At 37.5% G+C, this 24,081-nt stretch overlaps 1 protein-coding gene across 3 annotated transcripts in view; it reads right to left on the bottom strand.

Moving 5' to 3' along the window:
• The window catches only part of ncanb (neurocan b), a 175,237-nt gene that overhangs the window by 90,598 nt on the left and 60,558 nt on the right, over positions 1 to 24,081 (bottom strand). For all 3 annotated transcript variants that reach the window (XM_048165233.1, XM_048165225.1, XM_048165217.1), the window contains exon 2: positions 12,191 to 12,264. In XM_048165233.1, coding sequence (XP_048021190.1) covers positions 12,191 to 12,263 — 73 coding nt within the window. In that variant the 5' untranslated portion in view covers position 12,264. The remainder of the gene's footprint in view (positions 1 to 12,190; positions 12,265 to 24,081) is intronic.

Below are 24,081 nucleotides of genomic sequence, written 5' to 3' on the forward strand. Positions count from 1 at the left end.
TGCTCTGTTGATGGTCCCGAATCAGTAGTGGTGGTCAACGAAAGGTCGTACGCTATTTATTGAGAAAGAAAGTGGAGTTGCAAACAAATACAAATGTAAATCTGCTCTCTCTCTCTCTCTCTCTCTCTCTCTCTCATATATATATATATATACACAGCTCAAAAAAATTAAAGGAACACTTTTTAATCAGAGAATAGCATCAAGTCATTTAAACTCCTGGGATATTACACTAGATGGGCAACAATGAGATGACTCCCAAAACAGGAATGGTTTTACAGGTGGAGGCCACTGACATTTGTTTCCCTACTCATCTTTTCTGATTGTTTTTCACTAGTTTTGCATTTGGCTAAGGTCAGTGTCATTACTGGTAGCACATCAATACGTGCCATTGCCAGAAGGTTTGCTGTGTCTCACAGCACAGTCTCAAGAGCATGGAGGAGATTCCAGAAGACAGGCAGTTACTTTAGGAGAGCTGGACAGTGCCGTAGAAGGTCCTTAACCCATCAGCAGGACCGGTATCTGCTCCTTTGTGCAAGGAGGAACAGGATGAGCACTGCCAGAGCCCTACAAAATGACCTCCAGCAGGCCAGTGGTGTGAATGTTTCTGACCAAACAATCAGAAACAGACTTCATTAGGGTGGCCTGAGGGCCCAATGTCCTCTAGTGGGACCTGTGCTCACTGCTCAGCACCGTGGAGCTTGATTGGCATCTGCCATTGAACACCAGAATTAGCAGGTCCGCCACTGGCACCCTGTGCTTTTTAGATGAGAGCAAGTTCACCCTGAGCACATGTGACAGACGTGAAAGGGTCTGGAGAAGCCGTGGAGAACATTATGCTGCCTGTAACATCGTTCAGCATGACCGGTTTGGTGGTGGGTCGGTGATTGTCTGGGGAGGCATATCCATGGAGGGACCCACAGACCTCTACAGGCTAGACAATGGCACCCTGATTGCCATTAGGTATTGGGATGAAATCCATGGATCCATTGTCAGACCCTACACTGGTGCAGTGGGTCCTGGGTTCCTCCTGGTGCACGACAATGCCCGGCCTAATGTGGCGAGAGTATGCAGGCAGTTCCTGAAGGATGAAGGAATTGATACCATTGAATGGCCCCCATGACCTAAATCCAATAGATCACCTCTGGTGATCTAGATTTTGTTTCGGTCCATCCGACGCCGCCAGGTTGCACCTCAGACTATCCAGGAGCTCAGTGATGACCTGGTCCAGATCTGGAAGGAAATGACACCATCCGTCATCTCATTAGGAGCATGCCCCGACATTGTCAGGCATGCATACATGCACATGGAGGCCATACAAACTACTGAGCACCATTTTGAGTTGCTGCAATGAAATTTCAGCAAAATGGACTAGCCTGCTGCATCATTTTTTCACTTTGATTTCCAGGGTGTCTTTGAATTCAGTCTTCTGTAGGTTGATAATTTTCATTTCCATCAAAATATGTGGCACCCTTTCATTCCTAACTATACAGTCCATATCAGTATAGAAATCCAGCATGATATTTTTCCCATTGAGATATATATATATATCAGAGGTCGCATTAACCAGAATTTCTTTTTGCAGTGACGGAAAAATCTGAAGGCTGTCCATCATTTTGACAGATTACACTGAGGCTGATGTAATTTGTAACTGTAATTCCCACCCTTGTCCAGATGGTGGTGAGTGCTCTCCAGTGTGGCAGCAGAGCACGAGTTCAGTCTCCAGAATAAAATAAAAAACGATGCGTTTGATTACACACAGACGAGCACCCAATTTAAGTCAATTTTATAATAATAAAGTTATAATACTTATATAATTAAGTTCCTAATCCAGTTCGTTTTGTTTTGCTGACTATCAAGTTTACGGTCAACGAATACCTTTTCGGAGGTAAAATGTTACGTGACATTGTTTCCTGATTAAGACGTGATACAGATTTCGGTAAGCTACTGTATCTTTCAACATATTTTCTGATGTTCATTCATGTTTATTTCATTCTGTAAAGTAGTAAAGAGGAAGGGATGATCGCGTTCACTCACGATCCACGACAACTGTTCAAGATGAAAACTGAAAAGTGACACACAGTCTTTGTTCAACTTTCTTTTCATAATATAAATAAATACATATTTCCTTATCCTGTAAGCTCATGAATAAAAATGAAAATGTGGACGACAAAAGAAACCATTAAACGTCTTATTATCATTAAAATATAAAAATTAAATAATTGAATATGACGTAATTTTTACTATCCTGTCTGTCAAAATGACGGACAGTGCGAAAGTCTAACGCGACCTCTGATATATATATACCAGTTTCCAAAGAATATATAATATGTATTATATATATTACACAATAAATTGCTGATTATCTAACAACATTATCAAAAGCATTTTCAAAAAACTGTTTGCTGGTTTGAAAGCAGCAGGACAACTGAAATCACTAAATTATGAATTAGAATTTGTTTGTATGTGACTCCTCCTCTCCAGTCCTTCCGCCAGATCTTGTCTCAAAGCCCATGCTTTCCTTCCTTTCTGTCCTCCATCTCCAGGGAAGTCATGCTCACGATAAGGGAAAGGCACTGAATTACCTTCCTGTTGCCTGAATTCAGCGAGACTGAAGAGCGTGGCTTTTTGTCTCCCCAAACCCTCAATGCCCACATGCAAACACTTATAATTGCATTTATGCATGTTTCTCAGATGCATTTAAACAGATATGTAGTAAATTAGGCTGCTCTCCAGATGCAGTTGTGCCAACTGCGTGAAAAATTGTTTCTTCTGTAATGTTTTGTGTGCAAGCGTGATCTAATTTGCCATATTAAATAACCAAAAATCAAATGCAGATACCTCCTTAAAAAACAAATTACACCTCGCAGTCAAGAAATAAAAAATTGCTTTGGTCCCACATGGGTAAATAATGAATGTAAGAAGCATGGCGAAATATACCAAATCTGCATTTAGATAGAAATGTTTTTACAAGCATAACCCCCTGGAGATTGTCCTTTTGTTTGAAATTCTGCCGTTGTTTTTAATCTTTCCTCGTCCGTCTGAGGTCGAGCCAAAAAGAAAAAAATATTGAGGGTTACAGGGGGAAAGAACAAGCAAGAGTTTGAAAAAAATACAAAAGGATAAAAAAGCGACCACTCGCCACTGCTTTTCCCCTCATTGATGTATTTTGAGTATTTGCCGTCCTCTTTGAACACCTGAAATGCATTAAGTGCTGTCAGAAGCCTTTATCAACCCAGAACAGCGAACACAAAGCAACAGCGCTCGTACGCATCTTCTACATGGACGTTTTTGTCCTTCTCCCTTTCTTTCTCTGCAGGCTAATGTAATTGGCTGCTTGCTGACAGTGGCCTTATTGTCTTCAATTACCCAGCAGCCACGAAATGACTGATTGATTGCGGGCTGGGGTTATGCTGACGATCATGCCTTCTGTAGTTATTTCATTCATTCCTTTCGACAGTGATATTTGAAGGATTTTATGAAATAATGGGCCTTTTATTACCAAGCCGACCGAAAGGAACACTGCAATTAATAACAGTAAAACATAATACAGTCAGATATAAAAAAAAAAGGTAATAAAATGGCATTAAAAGGCCACAATGAGCCTGATTCTATCAAGTAAAAAAGCCACCTACTTTCTTCACACATCCTTCATCTTAAAAATGACAGGAGATTTTTGTTTTGTGCATATACTGTTGTGTATAATAATAATAATAATGAGACAAGAAAATAATAATAATTTATTATTTAATTAAATTTATATTTCAATTTTATTTAAAATTTATTTTACATTTTAAATATTATATTATTTATTTAATATAATAATAATTATTATATTATTATTATATAAATTATTATATTAATTCAGGTAAAGTTAACGGCTGACACAATGATAATTTTGTTTTCTCTTTAGTGTGTTATTATGATAATAATAATAATAATATATATAGCTGCAAGCAGCAATTCGGGGCCAAGCCCCAGAAGGGGCAGTAGCGCAATACGGAGCAGGTAGAGCAAAAACAGCAGAAATTGAATGTAATGCAAAACAGCTGGTTCAAAGGACAGGTGGAAATGAAATGAAAATCAATAGAAGTTCAGATGAGAATGAACACAGAATGAACTAAAAACACTTGTATCTAATTCAAGAGGAATAAAGATTAGTACAATGCTTATTTGGATAAAAAAGGAATCAAAATGACTCATTACACACAATTGCATAATGACCACCCAACACGGGATTCGAACCCACAACCTCCAGGTCCAGTGTCCATTGCGCATGTCATGCACCACTTGCAGGTGACTGTTGACACAACTGCCGAAGTTCACTAGTTTATGTGAAAATGGACTAAAAAGAAGAATTTTTATGAAACTGCACTGAATGTTAATTTAATAACTTTACTTTAGACATTCTGCAGCTCATCAGCTGTAGCCAATACAGAGCAGGAAGAAGAAAAACAGCAGAAAATGAACAAACATGAAACACCTGGTTCAGAATTATGGGCGAGAATGAACTCAGAAAGTAAGAAGCTTAGATGAAAATGAACACAGCATGAAACAAAAAGCATTTATTTCTAATCTAGAGGCAATAACGGAATCAAAACACACAATTTCATAAAACCACTCCACCCGAGATTCGAACCCACTATCTTTAGGTACAGGGCTCGTCAGGTACCTGGCTTTACACATTGAGCTACATTATGACACATGTTCAACATGTTGTGGAAGAGAACTTTTAGTGTAACAAAGAATTTACAAAAAAAACATTTCTTAGCATGCTAACCATATTAGCATGCCAAGCTAACTTAATGCTAATGAAGCTCATGGTTAACTTGATAGCTGAAGAGCCACATTAAAAAGAATGACAACTGGTTAGCATGCTAAGCAATTAGCATGCTAAGCTAACTAGCATAAGATAACAATCACAAGGAAGGTCACATTCAGAGACAAATATCTCGGGAACGGTAGCGAATATCAAAAATCCGTTCAGTCATTTCTATGCGGCTCGGTCCAAAGATCTTCTGAGCTGATTGTGGACAAAATAGGACAAAATTTGTGGGAGGAGTAGCGAAAAAACTGTTTTTCATTTATTTCAATATGGCAGACAGGTACATTTAAGGAAAATGACAAATGACACATCGTTGGAATTGGCATTAGCCAGGGAATAAAATGACATAAAGTATACACGTTTTGGAAAGTGTTTTCAAAAGTTATAAGCATTTTTGCAAAAAACATTATATCTGTGGAACAGTAGGTGGCGCTGTGTTGAAACTTCTCAGGTACCTTCGGGACCTACTAAAGGTCATACATACTAATTTTTGTGAAGATATGTCAAATAGTTTAAAAGATATTGAAATTTATGACAAAATTCAAAATGGCGGACATGCTTTTCATCCGATGTTGACAAATTCAATATCCCCGGATTCGGCATGGCCCAAGGAATCCATAGACACCAAGATCTTGATTTTCTAATAAAGTGTTCAAAAGTTATTGGCCAAAATATCCATTTTACAGATCTCATGACCTGTAGGTGGCGCTGTTCCCAAATTCGGCAAGGAACCTCAGATCATGGTCTTGATCAAGTGTACGAATTTTTGTTTTGATCGCTCAAAGTTTGGCTGAGATACAGCCTCTATAGCAATTTTGGGTAAACCTCATTAACTTCGTGACATCATAACTTTTGAACAAAGATGAATAAAAAAAAATCTGCTCAGTCATTTCTGTGCGGCTCAGACCAAAGATCACCTGATCAAAGTCTGGACAAAATTGGACAAATTTTGAAGGAGGAGTAGCGAAAAAACGGACTACTGTACTTTTCAAAATGGCCGCTACTGTAATGGGTGGAGACTTAATGTAAGAATTTGAATAGAATCAGCATGAAGAGACAAATCAGATGTACTAAATTGTATTTTTCTAGAGCAAATGGTTCAAAAGTTATAACCTTTAGAATGTTGAATTTTTGAACTGGTGGTGGCGCTATAGAGTTGGTCCTTGAGACTCCAAAATTGGTCAGATTTCTAGACATGACCATCACTACAAGTGTGCCAAATTTCATCATTTTCTCATGTTCCGTTGATAGGGCTGCCATAGACTCCCATTCGGGAGGAAGAATAATAATAATAAAAGGGAAAACGTACAATTACAATAGGGGCTACAGCCCCTTTGGGGCTTGGCCCCTAATTATTATTATTAAAAGGAATGAATGAATCAATGAATGCATACATTTTAAGTAATAATAATGGTGACTAACAGGAATTAATGCTAACATGCTTAAGTTGGATTTTAAAAATTAAACTGCAAAAAAGACATTAAAGGCCCATTCACATCAAGAACGATAACGATAAAGATAATGAAAAAGATATAGTTCTAAAAATCTAGATATGAAAGAATATAAAAGAGTCCACTCCACAGCTATAACGATAACAATATAGAGAAAAGATATCGTTGGGATCACTTTCAGAATGATTTTATTTCCAGCTGTTCAATGATAAAACACTGACAGCCAATCAGAATCCGTTCTAATTTAAGGGCTTACGCATTTAAAATGGCAGATGACATTGCGGAGAAGTTAATCGCTGAGGTCCAGAAAAAGCCACCACTGTTTGACAAATCAAACCCCCCTTTTCAAGGATACTTTTAAGAAAATGAATATATGGAAAACAATCGGTCATAACCTCAGAATAAATGGTGAGAAGTATTAACGATGAGATCATTATGCTAGGCTAGCAATGTAACATAAATTTACCTAAGGTATCCAGCCCTAGTTTCGACAACATTGTCTTGCTTCCAGGTGTTGTTTTTATTCCACTATTGACTTCATCAGCTAAATTCACTGTTAGATTACCTGTTCTTATTTAGATAAATTTGTGGACTAAAGGTGTACAGAGCGCCCTCTGGCTGCAAGTATGAATTGAAAACACAGTATCCAGCGCTCATAGTGATGACAATAAATATTGAATAAATATTACTCCTCTGTATAGAAAATTGACATAAACATATGAGAATCTATCAATATTTCTCCAAATATGCATGCTTTTAAGCTAAAAGCCTATATGAAATGCCACAGAGGTAACATAATTGTTCAGACACTTTGCATCACAGAAATACATTATATTTTAAAGAATATAATAGAATACCATTATTTTAAATTGTAATAATATTTCACAGTATTGCTGTTTTTTCTGTATGTTTGATATATACCATGATAAGATTGAGACATGATCACAGAGGGTTTTTTCACATATCCTACCTGTCTGAAAGAGCTCATTATTTATGCGGGTCATTACAGCCCATTATGCGATTCTTTTGTCTTCTCAGGTGTAAATGACCCATTATTCATGATGATTCACACCTCCACGCATACTGTGTTTCTTGACAAAAAGTGTCTTACAAAATTTAAATCTCTCTATTGTTTTATATGAACAAGCAGGCAGCATAATTTTTTACATCATTCTGAAGCAAAAACTCTAGTCTACAACCTCCAATACCCAGAAGTCTTGTGAACACAGATATATTATTTTTTGTCCTTATTTCAGTGACCTAACATTTTTGTTTTTTCAATAACCACGCATAAACGTTATTCCTTCAAAAAATACAAACATGTACATACATGTTTCTCACATATTATTGTAGCCTAGTTTGTGCTGAATACAGTGTAATGACACTTTTTCCATTAATATGTTTATGAACAACTGAAAAAAGCACAAATGTCAGGGCATATCAAAACTTCTCCAGGGCCCCAAATCAGCCTCAGACTCCAGAGGGTTAAAGCCGTGCAACAAGAACAGCAAAATGTTGTGCACACTTTGAAACCGCAGCGGGTGAGCTTAGTATAAACAGACCATTATCGTTCACTGGTGTGGACGCAAATATAGTTATCGTTATAGTTATCATTCTTGGTGTGAACAGACCTTAAAAGACCCAAAATATACCCAATACTAATAAAGAAGTCTGCTACTTTCTTTACATGACCTTCCCTTGAACAGAGGGAGGGACAGACAGCTTTCTGTGATGTTAATTTGGCTGCGAATGTTAACTACTGGACTTCCTTAAATGGTTTACATAAGAACAGCTAATGCAATGACGAATACGTATGTGTACTGCGATTTCTCTTTTGTGCCGTGGCCATTTTTATAGGCCATCATTTGGCAAATTGCCCATTTTTGTCAGCATTTTCCCTTTGCTCTTTCTTTCAGTTACTCAACCACAGGCCAAGACTGTCCTGTGGTGTCTAATTGCGTACAAGCAATCGCAATGCACGCACCCACTGAGCTCGAAACAATCATGTGTCCATGTATCCAAAGCATTTGTGACAAACTTGCGAAAACGTTTGTGGTGGGAGCCAGTACCCTTGAAGTAAATCTACATATGCGCCATTTCCAGAGAATAAGGACTGTTTGTTTGATTCCCACTCTTAAGTGGGACCTCCAATGGTGTCTTTCATTCTCTGCCACCGCAGATACGGCCTCCTCCAAAACGGTGTTTGAGAAGTGGAATCATTGGATTAAAAATGAACAGGTGTGCTTATATGGTGTCAAGCGCATGCGGGCTGTCGTAATGACATTCCCTTTCTGAAAGCGTCTCGCATGAGATGCTCTCCCCCGGAAACCCCCCAGAGGTTCCCAACATATTCACAGCGCCATGAATATTAACTGAGCCCAGGGTGTCTGAGCTCAATATACCCTGTCTTCCTTCCTGTCTCTTGCTCAAATACACACACATGCATAAAGATACTCTGAGTCCAGAGGCTTGACTACATTTCCTGCTCTCTGCTAGGTAATGGCACATTTATTTAGTGTGATACTGGAATGCTACCTCACCCAAGTCCTCAAAAAATATAAATGTACCAAAAACAAAAAATATATCCACCTCCCACATAAACTGGGGCAGCAGCTGCATAACTTATGCATGACAAAATATTTAAGCATAGTACCATTAAACTTACTTGAAATGGTATAAATTAAATATTTACAGAAATAGCAGACTGATTGAATACTGTACATCAGGAATGGGCCACTTCAGTCCTGAAATGTCGACTCAGGAAGAGGTATTGGACTGTGAAGCTTTGGGGGTGTTGATGGAAGCGATCTACTCCATATATGTTTTGACTATCATTCTGAATCCGATCCGGATGTAGACTTTGACACAAACTTGATTTTCTCAACGTTTTGTTAAAAATTAAACTTATCCACATTGAAGTGTTTGAAACTTTTTGATTGGTTAAAAAAACTATCAAAAATATTAAAAAGAGCTTCTGACTAAACCTTGTAACTCCATTGAGTCCTCAAACTGTCAGTCAAACCTGATAACTCCAGCTCACATGGTTGTTTGAACTGGTTGTTTGAATATGTACAGCATTTTCTTTACTCAAGAAACAATATTTTGCTAACCGCCACAACAAGAAAAAGAGCAGAAGAAGAACAGCGTATATGCGAATGACTTGAGCGCTTGAAATCAAAGTCCACTAGTCTGTCTTTCTGCACTCATAGACAAAGAAGAATACTTTGGAAGGCTCGCACACTCAACTGTGTGTGAAATGGAATGGAATGTGGAAAATTAAGTATAGGAGGGTTGGGCTTAAGCTTTGAATGATTAAATTTAGTTTAAGTTGATCAAATTGTAGCACTCCTATTGCACACATTTTATATTTTATTATTCAATTTATTTTGTACTTTTATAACATGAGATGCACAACTGTCTGTACAAAATAAAATAAAAGAAACCTAGCATTGCGGATTTGCTTTTTCCCGGTAACACTTTAGTTTAGGGTCCAATTCTTACTATTAGCTAGTTGCCTATTAGCATGCATATTATTAGGGTATTGGCTGTTTATTAGTACTTATAAAGCAGATATTAATGCCTTATTCTGCATGATCATATTCTATATCCCTTAATCCTACCCAATACCTAAACTTAACAACTACCTTACTAACTATTAATAAGCAGTAATTAGGGGTTTATTGAGGCAGAAGTTAATAGTTAGTTAATAGTGACAATTGGATCCTAAACTAAAGTGTGACCATTTTTCCTATTGTACCGAAATCGTACCAAACCGTGACCCCAAAACCGAGGTACGTACCGAACCTTGACTTCTATGTACCGTTACACCCCTAATATATAAGAAGAGTGTCTTAGTCTAGTATTTGTCATTGAGTCATAGCCAGTACTGTCTTAAAAGCCTCTGTGTAGCACTTCATCTTTTATAAGATGAGATTTTGGCCAAATGACAGTAAAAAATGAGCGCCCACATAGCTAAAGTAAACTGTAAGTTGATGAAAACGTAATGTGATGCACTTACTGCCTTGGATGTGGCTGTTTTAATGATGGACAAAACACATGTATGTCTGACATTGGCTGGTCAAAAACCTTATAACTTCAATTGAGCTTGATTTTGGTAGAATGTTAATAATATATTGACACATGCAAGTGTCTGACTACATATAAAACCACAATATCACACTTGGGTGTGATATCGTGGTAAAAAACAGTGGTTTTTTTTCTTTCATTTCCTGAAAAGTAGCGGTTTTGGACAAACAAGGTTTCTCCCGACAGCAATGAAATATAACTTAACAAATAAATATAAATTAATTATTAAAATACACCACTAAATGTTATATATGTTACATATCACTAAAATAGATTTCATGATGGACTGGTGCAACCTTATCCTAGTTAGACAATGAAAGAAGGAAATTTGCAGAAAAAAATATTTAACACTCATGGCAACAAAGTGTCCTTATTTACGCCATGGGCATCCCATGAGAGGGGTTTCGATAGAAAGCGAAGCTAAGAGGGCCAGGAAATCTTTATGCATATTATGCGCAGCCTGTCTCTCTCACTGCTGCTGATGCTAAAAAATAAAAGTGCGGGTGGTCTTCAAGTGCCAGACCAGACACCAAGATACTGGTGCAGATGGTAGCAAGCAGGTCAGGGACAGAGAGACTCCTGCTGCCGCTCCTGAGAGGCCACAGCCCGGCCTGCAACCCTGCAAGTGTCCGATAAGAACCTGGTGTTACCTGAAATCACAGGAGGCCGATCTATGAAACAGTGCATGCAACACAGTTTTGCCAAAGTTCTGACTTGGGACCTGGTCTCGCACAGCGGAGCGTGAAGCATTTGCATCTACAAAAGGCTTTTGACGGTGTAAGATTCAGCCTGCACAAGCTTTGCATCAGTGTCTTCCTTTTTCATGGCACGTGGGCACGGTGTCGCCACCACTGAGAGCCAATACAGGCATTAGAGTGAGTGATGACAAGTCTTTAGGTGGCAATGTGAGGAAATGAGGCTTTCTGCAGATGAAAGTGTTCCTTGCGCACTCTCTATTTACTGCAGATGGAAGCAATGGAGGGCAGAATCCAGCTGAGGGGGATTTATCACCAATGTCCAAAAAGGCTCATCAGTGCCTAGTCAGGGAAAGGTGTGCGACGGTAATTACCAAAAGATGAAAGGACAAGAGAAAAACTGTTTAAAGGGATGGTTCACCCAAAAATGAAAATTCTGGTATCATATACTCACCTTGTTACAAACCTCTACTACTTTCTTTCTTCAGTGGAACACAAGAGATGATATTTTGAATGCTTGATCATTTTGTGCATACAGTGAAAGTCAGTGGGGTCCAAAAACAACATCCCTCATTGTATGGACAAAGAAAAACATTTTGTTTGACAAAAGAAATGAAGACATACGAGGGTGAGTAAATGATGACAGAATTGTCATTTTTAGGTGAACTATCCCTTAATGCAACATGGCAGAGGTGAAAACACTGAGTCTCTTTACAGATGACAAGTTCTTTCAATAGGGTAGGCCGCCAAAAAAAATGTTACAATAAAAAAAAAAAAAGAGTAAAAATGCTCTAGCAGTTTCTTTGATAGTTTGATCATAATTAGTTTTGAGCAGCTAGAGAAACAGAACAACAGGCAGAAAATTGGACAGAACGACAGACAGTTAGATAAAATGATGCAGATAGAAAGACAACCGATAGGTAGATAGAGAGAGAGACACAGAATGACAGACAGATATACAAACAGATGGACAACAGACAGACAGGGTAGGTTTCACTTCAGCTGTTGGTTTCGGACTATTGACATTTGAAAAAGTTGTTACTGAGTCAACGCGGGCGTTTGATTGACAACTGCGCTTCCCACTACTGAACAGATAAGAGTAGATGAATGCTGAGATTCAGGAGAGAATGACTCACTGTGTTCCAGGGTGAAGAGCAGACACACAGCCAGGAGAGGCTGGAGCGCAGTCAAGCGGAGCTCCCCCAGCATCCTAAAGGACAAACACAGAGAAAAAGACAGAGAGAGGTGAATTAATTATAATTTCTATAAAGTCAAAATTAATTAAGATCAAACTACCAAAGACTGGTAGTGCATTTTCATTCTTTTTTCAGTTTATAGGAATCAAGAAACCCATCAAAGGCTTGATAGGTCAAAATAATTAGAGCAGGCGTCTCAACTGTCTTGATGTCCCATTGAACAAACAAACAAACATTTGTACTGAACTTAACCTGAATGAGGTGTCTCTACATTTGAATGTTGTATGTTAAGCACAATCATTAGCTATCACTGCAGTTTTCAAGAGTACAGCATTTTTACAGGACGTAAACAGCAGTGAAATAACTTGCTACAGATCACTTTTGTGAATCTTTCAAAGGAAAGCATATTTTTTGATGTAATGCAGTTTCAGAGGACTGGCTGATGATCTCAAGATAGAAAAACAAGATGGACAGAATGATAGAATGAAAGATAGGTAGGTAGATGGATAGATAGATAGATAGATAGATAGATAGATAGATAGATAGATAGATAGATAGATAGATAGATAGATAGATAGATAGATAGATAGATAGATAGTAGGGGTGTGCACAAATAGTCGAATCTTCGAATATTCGTTCTGTAATTAATATTCGAAAAATAAAAATACTATTCAAATTTTACTATGTTGCTTTGCTGGCCGTAAATGCAGTGAATCCATGATAAATCCTAAGCACTAAAACTCGCAGTTATAACTAAATGCACCGGGTGGCGCTGTGGAGCGTGTTTAACAAGTTTATTTCATTTGATCGTCACATAATGTTGTCGTCTGCCTCGCGAAGTTTGGAATTACTTAGATGAAAATGATCTTACACAATGGAATTACTTTTGATCAAATGAATGAATGAATTTGTTATCATAATATCACCACCATAATGAGAAAGCACATGAAAGGAGGAAAGACAGCTGTCCATCACTGCATTCACGACAGGTAGGCTAAGCGCGGCTATACCCAAAGTGAGCCGAGAAGATAATTTATCTGATAGCAAAATGATTTTGAGACACATGCTTACTTTAAGTTTCTTCGAGGGATATATATTTACGAACAGAAAACAAAGTGCTGCTGTTAGAAACTTAGCTTAGCATACCGTTATGTATTATTGTTATCTTTGTGTTTCTGCAATGTCTGCAGCTCGTTTTCTCGCCTGACCATGTGGATATTATTGTTTTTCTCAACATGAACATGTGAAACAATATAAACACGATAACCATATACTGACTCGAGTGTATTATGTACGTTACGTTTTGTACGATAACTGGCGCTGTCTGCTTTATTAGTGTTTTTCCCGTTCGCGCTGCTTGAGCTTAAATGCTTTTGTTCTTTATATTTTTTTGTTTGCACATATTTAATGCTTTAAACTAAAATAAAACCTTATAATTTAAGCTTGTTGTGTATATTGCCTAATCATAAGCTTGTTCAGAAATGGTTACAAAATCTTGATAAATATAAAGAAATAACGACTTTCTCATTTAACGTAATTTAAATAAACAAACATTCGAATATTCGTTTTTTACGAGCCCAAATATTCGAATACAATATTTTGGGAAAATGCCCATCCCTAATAGATAGATAGATAGATAGATAGAATGAAAGAACATATACAGAGAGACAGAACAACAGACAGATAGACAGACAGAACGACAAATAGACAGAACAATACAGAAATAGATAAAATGACAGATACACATATGGATAAACAGACAGGCAGACAGTTTGCACTAACTACCTGAGTTCCCATATTTACAAATCACTCAACTAGGTTTTAATTTTTTAAGGCCACCGAGTAGATTAAATGCCTGACATCCCCAATCTACAGTATTACAGTTAGAAAGTCTTCAGTACAAACCAAGTGTGAGAGAGACAAAGATCCGCCAGTAAATAATAGATGCTGCAGATTTGACTCGCTGTAGCCAAGGGCGAAATACAAGCCGATGTCTGAGAGATTGGACAGGGATAACCAGTGTACGTTACAGCAGGCTGCTCACCTGCTTTGAATCAATGACGAGCGCAAGGACAAATAGAGAGATGCATCAAAATGAATGAGACAATCGGTTCATTTGCGACCGCACAGTCGATTAATTGCTGGAGATTAATTTGATCTCATCTAATGGGTTAAATGGACAGCGTGTCAATTCAATCAAAGCTTCTAGTATCTTTCTTCTCATACCTCTTTCTCAATTTCCAACAGGTGGAAGGTATATTTTACGGTGTGCTTCTGTCTGTGTGACCTCCATAACTTGCATCTCGGCCAGGAATCATGGGAGTCTATCTTGTAATTGTATCTGCAGGTTGGAGCCATGCAGTTTTCGCTGGCTGTCACAGGCAGGTGACAGATGACAAACCAAGAACCTCCTACATGGAGGTAGGCGAGCGTACACAAACAAAAACCCACACACATACTAAAAGAAACCGATACTCAAACAAAAGGAAGTCAACATGCTTGCAGACAAAGGATCTGGTGGAAGGTTTGGCATATAAATGCCTACAAACAGAGTCCCTTACAGCTCAGTCCATGAATCTGTTTGTATTGTAAAAGATTTTCTTTCCCGAAGGTTTTTCAAGAAAAAGCACGGTTTAGATGCTGCCCACTTCCTCTTCACTGTGGGAAGGCAATTGTGCGCTGGCATGCTCTAATCCTGCTGTTGTCTTGCCCAGCCTGGGCTCTCTGATCCTGGCAAAACATCATGCCAGACCTCTGTAGACTCCCACAGCCTCTGGCCTCCATCAACTCATCCAGAGTCAGTCTTGTTAGGGCTAAAGCAAGCATCACTACCGCTCAAACTTGGGGTTAGAGGTGCACCATTACTTATTTCCACTTGGTGGACATTAAACAAATTTTTTAAAAAATCCCATAGAGTTACACTGAAGGTGGGACCCAACCTTAACTAGTGACCAGAATATTTAGGGTTTTGGGTACTACAGATACTGTACAAATATCATATAAAGAATTACAAGGGAAGCTGGGGAAGGTGGAGGGTTTCAGAGGAACTCTAAAAAACGTGATGCAAACTTCTATAGTGAACGCTAACCATCTACTTAAATGTTGAGGTGCAGATGCAACAGGAACCAATCAGCATGTGCCATGTTGTTAATCAGGTTGCGTTAAGGACCCATCAGTTTCATGACTTGGTGTATACAGTACTGGTCAAAAGTTTGGAAACATTCCTATTTTTAATGTTTTTTTTTTTGTTTAAAGTCTTTTATGATCATTAAGCCTGCATTTATATTAAACAGCCAACATTTATAAAAAACAGTAATATTGTTACAATATTATTACAATAAATTATGGTTTTCTATTTTTTATATATTTTAAAATATAACTTATTTCTGTGATGCAAAGCTAAATTTTCAGCATCATTACTCCAGTCTTCAGTGTCATATGATATTTCAGAAATCATTCTAATATGTCGATTTCATACTACGTTACTATCAATGTTGGAAACAGTTGTGCTTCTTAATATTTTTTGGAAACTATGATACTTTTTTCAGGATTCACTGATGAATAAAAAGTTAAAAAGAACAGCATTTATTCAAAATAGAAATCTTTTCTAACAATATCAGTCTTTACTATCACTTTTTATCAATTTAACACATCCTTGCTGAATAAAAGCATTCATTTCTTTCAAAGAGAAAGAAAAAAAAAATACTGACCCCAAACTTTTGAACGTAGATTTCTATTTTAAATAAATGCTGTTCTTTTTTATTCATCAAAGAATCCTGAAAAAAGTATCACAGTCAATGTTGTTAACATTGATACAGTAATAAATCAGCATGTTAGAATGATTTCTGAAGGATTATGTGACACTGAAGACTGGGGTAATGGCTGATAAAAATTCAGCTTTTGCTTCACTAGAAAAAATTATATTTTAAAGTGTATTTACATAGAATACATTTTATATATATATATATATATATATATATATATATATATATATATATATATATATATATATATATATATATATATATATATATATATATATAATATATATGTTCCATCTCTTATCACAGGAGAAATGAAAGAGAATGTTCTTTAATTTTTTTTCTTCCAATGGGAAGAAACTCAAGGAGAACAGTTACAAAACATCTTAATGCATCCGTCATTGGCAGCCTTGGCACTGTGAGTTATTGGACACAGTCATGAATCAAGCTAAAGTGTTGCTCCCTCAAAACGCACACATACACACCGCACTTCAATACAAACACGGGAGATATGAGCATCTTTTTTCCCATGGCAAGACATAACACAGTTTCCTGTAAATGTCTTTTACATGGTACATTTGCAAAGCGGGTCTTTTATCAGCTTCCCTGAAACGTTTATTGTATCTTTTAGCTTTGTCTTTACAAATCGTGGCGTTTCTCCAAGACAATTCACGAGTGGGTTAAAAGCTCACGTCTAAACCCCCAGATCTCTATTTGTGATGCAAGACAAACACATTGTGCCTTGAGGGGCACCATAAATGCACCAAACAACAAATAAATGAATCACAGACATTCTTTTATGTGTGTTTGTGTGCAATAGAAAAAGAGCAAAAGAAAAGGATATGAGCCACAATATGAGCTCCAAAACTGTGCATTCACATAGTCTATTGTATGGTTGATACAGATGGAGGGTCAGCCTGTCGCCATTAGCAACGACACCGGTATCAACACAGACAGGAAGTGTCAATCACTCAGGGGAGTGACCTGGTGCTGAAGGTTGAAAAGAAAAGAGAACAAAAAAGGAAAACAAAACAAAGACCAGCATTCATTGCCATCGCAGACTGGTTGAAGGCACGGAAACCTCAGCATCAGTAGCCTCCTGTAAAAACTAGGTCTTACCAGCTTATTGTGGTCAAGCTGCTTTTTGGAACTGGGTAGGTGGGTTTATGCTGGTCTACCAGCTCTAACCAGCTAAACCAAGATGATCTACCATGAGAAAACCAGGTCCACCAGTCGCTAGTCCACCTGGCCATTTATCCCTACCAGTTAGATTGCTAGATAGTTATTGATCAGATAGAATGATAGACCAATAGAACGATAGACAGAGCAAATAAAATGAACAATAAATAGATTGACAGAATAATAGATAGAATGACAGACTCTAGATAGACAAAACAATAGAAAGAACACAACAATAACAGAACAACAGAGGGAACAAACAAATGAATGAAAAAACAAATGATTGATTGTTAGATGATAAAATGATAGGAAGATGGAATGACAGATAGACAATAGACAGAACAAACGAACAAACAAAAAATAAGATAGATAGAAAGATAGATAGAATGATAGAACAAAATATTGATAGAATGAACAACAGATTGTAGACGATAAAAATCAGATAAAATGAACAGAAAGAACAACAGTCATAAAATGAATGAAAGAACGACAGTCATAAAACAAACTACAGTCATAAAATGAACAACAGAAAAAACGAATCATAGAACGAACAACATTTATAAAATGTACAACAGAAAGAAGTCATAGAACGAACGACAATCATAAAAAGAACAACAGAAAGTATGACAGTCATATGAACAACAGAAAAAACAGCAGTCATAAAACAAACAACAGAAAGAATGACAGTCATACGAACAACAGAAAGATAGACAGTCATAAAACGAAAAACAGTTACAAAACTCAAAAAGAAAGAAAGAATCAAAGTCATATGGATGGATGGATGGAAAGAAAGAAGGATAGAAACAATACAAAGAATGAACAATAGATTCTGGCTACAAGTTTCTTATGAAATTGTGCATCCCTTTGCCAAGGATAAAAAGTGCAGCAACTCTAATTTACATATCCAGAAGTACAAATTGCAACACGAACCAGCCTGGCATTTGGGACATATAGAGTGCCATGAAGAAGTTGGATACTGATGCGGAGGCTTCGCTGCCGTCTGGGACTGTGAGACTGTGCAGTAAAACTCTTGCAGATGCATTCAGACTAGTCACTCAAGCACACCATATGTTCAGACGCACAACACTGGGGATATTCCACTCCCTGACCAACAGAATGGATGAATATTTAAGATGTTTGCACTCATAATTGCTGTCTTAGTCAAAAATTTGATTTGAGTGGATTGAAATATCTGTATCTCACCTCATTACTGGACTTTTCAAGCATGTGACCATGAGGGTGCGTGTTGTTTTCGTCTGAAAGCCTGTCGTGTGTGTTTACACGTGTGCGTGTGTGTGTTTTATTTCACTGACATGAAAAGATGCAATTAAGCAGGAGACGGGCAGAGAGGCGGTCGACACATTAACACTAGTGCAAGAATGCTGTCACCCTGAGACACAAACTGAAGCGGTTTTCACACATCCTGTTCCGTGATCTCAATGGGCACTGATTGCCTTTAATGTAGCAAGATGCTGCCAGCGTGCGAATGAGGGAACGGGTGTTTGTTTTCGCAGAGAGAGTGTCAATATGTCCATTCCTTTCACTTTTTTCCTTTTCGTCCTTATGATGTTCACAGACTAGTCTCTCACCCTGCTGAGCTAAATAAAAAAAAATTCTCACCATCCAGATCATGAGATTTTGACACAGAAAATATTTCTGAAATAATATGTCTGGCTGATGTAAAAACAGAAGGCGCAACTATTTTCCTATAGGCTCAATTTGCATCTTTATTTATGTCCGAAATATGTAGTTGCATCCCAAATGACGCACTATACACTATGTACTCATCCACGTAGCGTAAGGATGTTATAAGGTTATTTTGAAGTCTAACAGACTGGTTTCCCAGAATGGGGTTTGGGAAGGAACTGCAGGGGGTACATAAATTTATGAAAAGCTAATAAGTAATTAAATCATAAAAAGTTAAATTATAAGAAATAAATACAATTTGAAAATAAAAACAATCAAAATAAAACACTAACTAAAAAAAGATTACATATTTTATTAGTTTATGCTCTGCCGCCTCTCAATTTTCCATCTAATAATAGTCACCTGACTAGTGACTGGTCTGTGTGTGTGCAACTCCACAAAACTTTTGAGAAATGAAAATTTTAAAGATAAAAAAGAAGAATTTGGGAGAAACAATGAATTCTAAATAATTCACTGCCATTTTGTGAATATTAAGTAATCATGTAATCAATAAAAATGTAACATATTCTGATTATGAGTGTTTTAAAATGTAATATAATCTAATTACAAGTTTCAATTTTTGGAATCTTATTATGTAATCCAGATTACATATAATCATTTACTACTTAGCACTGACAGTAGATAAGAAAAGGCAAGATTTGAGGGGCACAAAAAAGCTGGATTCAGGAGATTTGAGACATGGATTCAAACCTGCATTTTCCAAATGAGCACCAAAGCTCATTGCATCAGAGTACAAACTGCTAAGCCATGACCCAGTCATCTAAACTCAAGTGAAATGAAAATATTGATTTCAGTTAACAAGCAACATTGAGTAGTTTGCCTTTTATAGATCTGAGAAAGGGCGTCAAGGACAAAATGTGGCATCAGGCGTCCTCCCCTTTTTACAACCACCAACAGCAACCTAAAAGTGATTGACTACACCTTTCCCTTGATTCAAATGGGAAATCCAGCAGCTAATTGAGCTTGGCAATAACCGCTTGACTGGTCGAGAGAGCTGACTTGTCTCCAAAAGAAACTCCAAATGAAACGAGTTTCTCCATCTCAACGTCTCGGAGCCAAAGCTGCAGCTTTGAAAAATGGGGTGACAGGGAGCTTACATTGCGGGGGCTCGGCACTGGCAATTTCAAACGTTTCCTGCTTTTAATTTGCACTTTCAGGCACGCCGACACTTTCGACAGGCGACGATGGGAAATATTTAACTTGCTCTTCTGTGCATCAAGGTCCCTCCCTGTGGAATAAAGTGACTAGAAAGCACTGTGAGTAAGACATGTTGATGTTGAGCAGTCAGTACAAATGACGTGTGTACTTTGAGCGTCACGTAAAAGTCGCCACACTGAATCAAAATTAGCAAACAGGAACTTTCAGTCCAGAACCGCCATGGGAGAAAATGACCAACAACAAAAAGCAGATATAAATGACCCAGCTCTGCCTGCTTCTGACTGGGAACTGTAAAGGTGCCTCAGTTAATCAAAGTTCCCAGACTGTCGGCTTTGAATCACATCTAGGAAGCGCGCATCAAAACTGTGGCTTTGAACTCAGGGCCACGCTTTCCCCAGCGCACATAAAAAAAGAGAAAAAAACCTTTCTACAGCAGGAAACTCATGTTATGTCGCCAAATTCAGCAGATGCGAGACAGAAATTGACAAAACGCCATTGCAGCAAACATCAGGCAAAGATTATGACATATGCTATGTGAGAGATTGAGCCCTGGCAGCATCTTCCTATTGATACAACCCAGGTTTTTGGATCCTTTTGTGAGCTTTCCTATAACTGAAGCCACCTTTTTACACCTTCAGTTATGGTAGTTAGAATTTTTGCCTTGTAAAGCTTGTAATGAGAAAAAAAAGAGATACAGGCAGGGGAAAAAATCCTCTCAATAATTGTGCAATGTACAAATCACTGATTTAAAAACAAACTGAAAAATACAAGAAAACGTGCCATGTTTGTGAGATTTTAACCCTCAGGGGTCTGAGGATTTTTGGGAGCCTGGAGAAGTTTTGACATGCCCTGACATTTGTGCTTTTTTCAGTTGTTCATAAACATATTAATGGAAAAAGTGTCATTACACTGTATTCAGCACAAACTAGGCTACAATAATATGTGAGGAACATGTATGTACATGTTTGTGTTTTTGAAGGAATAACGTTTATGCGTGGTTATTGAAAAAACAAAAAACTTAAGTCACTGAAATAAAGCCAAAAAATATATATTAAATCTTTGTTCACAAGACTTCTGGGTATTGGAGGTTGTAGACTAGAGTTTTTGCTTCAAAATGAGGTAAAAATTATGCTGCCTGCTTGTTCATATAAAACAATAGAGAGATTTAAATTTTCTAAAACATCTTTGGTCAAGAAACACAGTATGCGTGGAGGCGTGAATCATAATGAATAATGGGTGATTCTCACCTGAGAAGACAAAAGAATCACATAATGGGCTGTAATGACCCGCATAAATAATGAGCTCTTTCAGTCAGGTAGGCTGTGAAAAAACCCTCTGTTGATCATGTCTCAAATCTCATCATGGTGTAAATAAAAACATACAGAAAAAACAGCAATACTGTGAAATATTATTACAATATAAAATAATGGTATTCTATTATATACTTTAAAATATAATGTATTTCTGTGATGCAAAGTGTCTGAACAATTATGTTACCTCTATGGCATTTCATATAGGCTTTTAGCTTAAAAGCATGCACATTTGGAGAAATATTGATGGATTCTCATATGTTTGTCAATTTTCTATACAGAAGACTAATATTTATTCAGGATTTATTGTCATTACTATGAGTGCTGGATACTGTCAATTCATACTTGCAGCCGGAGGGCGCTCTGTACACCTTTAGTCCACAAATGCCTGAGCACTAAAGAAGAATAGGCAATCCAGGAACTAACTGAACTAACAGAGGACAGAGATCGCTAACTATGGCTATTCAAAACACTTTTCAAGACAATAAATACACAATTGAGACGATGTATGCATGTATTGACTCAGAATTTGCGTCTGAATAGCGCTGGCTCCGTGGGCGTGGCCGCATTAGCGGATAATGAGCTGAATCACGGACTTCTGACATGGCTCTCTTTTCATACAGATTACATAAACACAGATACACGATTTAAAACCTGACATTTCAACGTTTTTTTAGACATAAGTCTAATTTTTTTGTGATTAGTATTCACTAAGTTACAGTTCATTTTCTGAGAACTATCAGATTGGACTTCGTTCAGAGGGAGACGAGAGATCACGCATCATGTTAGTTTTCTTTATTTTACAAAAAGCACAACATTTTGTTTTTACTCTGAGTGTACACAAATAAAAGAAGATATTCCACAGATTAAAATGGTGTATAACTCTTAATTGTATGTGCAACATTAACGGAGTATTTTGAGTCTCTTTCACACTGGTAAGAAAAAAAACCGCGGTGGTATCGCCGGCGATACCCTCAGACCTCAGAGTGTTAAAGGGTTAGTTCACCCAAAAATGAAACTTTTTTCATGAATTACTCACCCTCATGCCGTTCCAAACCCATAAGACCTTTGTTAACCTTCAGAACACAAATTAAGATTTTTTTTTTTTGTCTCCCATAGAACACAATGAAATTACCACATTCAAGGTCCAGAAAAGTAGAAAAGACATTTTTAAAATAGTCAACGTGACTACAGTGGTTCAACCAATCAAAAATATCTTCATTTGTGTTCTCAAGATGAATGAAGGTCTTGTGGGTTTGGAATGACATGAGGGTAAGTAATTAAAGACAGAAATTTCATTTTTGGGTGAACTAACCCTTTAAAAATCATGTTTTTCTCCAGTTTTGACATCAAAAAAGTGCCAAAAAACACAAATATGTGTGCAACTCAGATTTTGTGTAAACCATTCATGACCTTTACCTAATAAAAGAATATAGTTTGAAGATTGGGTTTCCGTCAGGTTTTTAGGTGGACTCTGCAGCAAAAATCCTAAAACACACATTCAAATATATAGTAAGTGAATGACGACTGGGGATGTTAAGCTCTAAAATGACAAAAAAGCACCTTAAAAGTGGCAATGCCATAGCTTTGCGTGAAAAAAAGACTGAAATCAGTCATTATCCACTGAAAATTGCTCATGAGATAAAGTCCAATGTCCCATTCATGAATCAAATCTTTCTAATGAATCAGCTGATCTAGATCAATATGACGATTCGTTATGATGATTCAAAGTGGACTGATTCATTGCAGTTGCAGCTTTTAACATCTCTCTGGTGGGGAAGATTTCAGTAAATTACACCTTAGGTTCAGTCTGTTGCTCATGAAAAGCTATTATTTAATGTCATATGAATGACTTTGATGGTCCTTTTCAATCTTCATTATATGGAAAAGAGCGCCACTTTTTGGGTTCAGCTGTCATACGTTGTCAAAAAAAGAGTCATACGTGTTTGGAACCACACAAAGGTGTGCAAATGGTGATGAACTATTTCTGTAAAGATAATCAGTGTAATTTCATGCACACTCATTGTTCAAATTCATCGAATTGGGAGCCACAAACTGTGATTGAGCCACTGGAGTGCCAGTGCTAGCTTTGTCTTGCTGGTGCACTGAATCCCTTAAACTGGCAGGAACAATGGAGCATGTAGGTGTGTGTGAGTGTTTATTTGAGCTGGGTTCTCCGAACAGGTGTCAGAACAGCTTTTATTCATTCAGCCCGCTCCACTTCTCCGGATCCCTTTATGAAAACACGACTCCGCCATCCCCCAACTATTAACTGGGAAGCATATGGCGAGCCCACTTCGTATCCCCCCTAAAATCACACAAAACTAATCGAAATCACACCAAAACACAAAAGAAATTCCCCTCTGACCTCCGACACACTCTGACAGATGGGGAGGGACGGAGGCCAACCACCCTGAAAATCACATTCGCACACATCCGTGCTCAATAGTAAGTCACATGGCTTTTTATGCTGAATAGCAGCAGTGTGCGACAGCTTTGAATTGTTTTTCATGAATTTATGACACGTCGGGTGAACAGCAAAACATTTGACATCAAAAAAGAAGCTGACCAGAAAGTGAAATGCATTTTTGATACAACAAGCAAGAAGATTCAGGCGGAAAATAACAAAGTCTAACCGTATCTTATTTTGACGTCGTGCTGCTGACATTCCAAAATATAAAACGATGCATTATATATATTTATCGAGCACTACTGT

This window comes from Megalobrama amblycephala, linkage group LG2 (assembly GCF_018812025.1).
Source record: "Megalobrama amblycephala isolate DHTTF-2021 linkage group LG2, ASM1881202v1, whole genome shotgun sequence".
NCBI lineage: Eukaryota > Metazoa > Chordata > Actinopteri > Cypriniformes > Xenocyprididae > Megalobrama > Megalobrama amblycephala.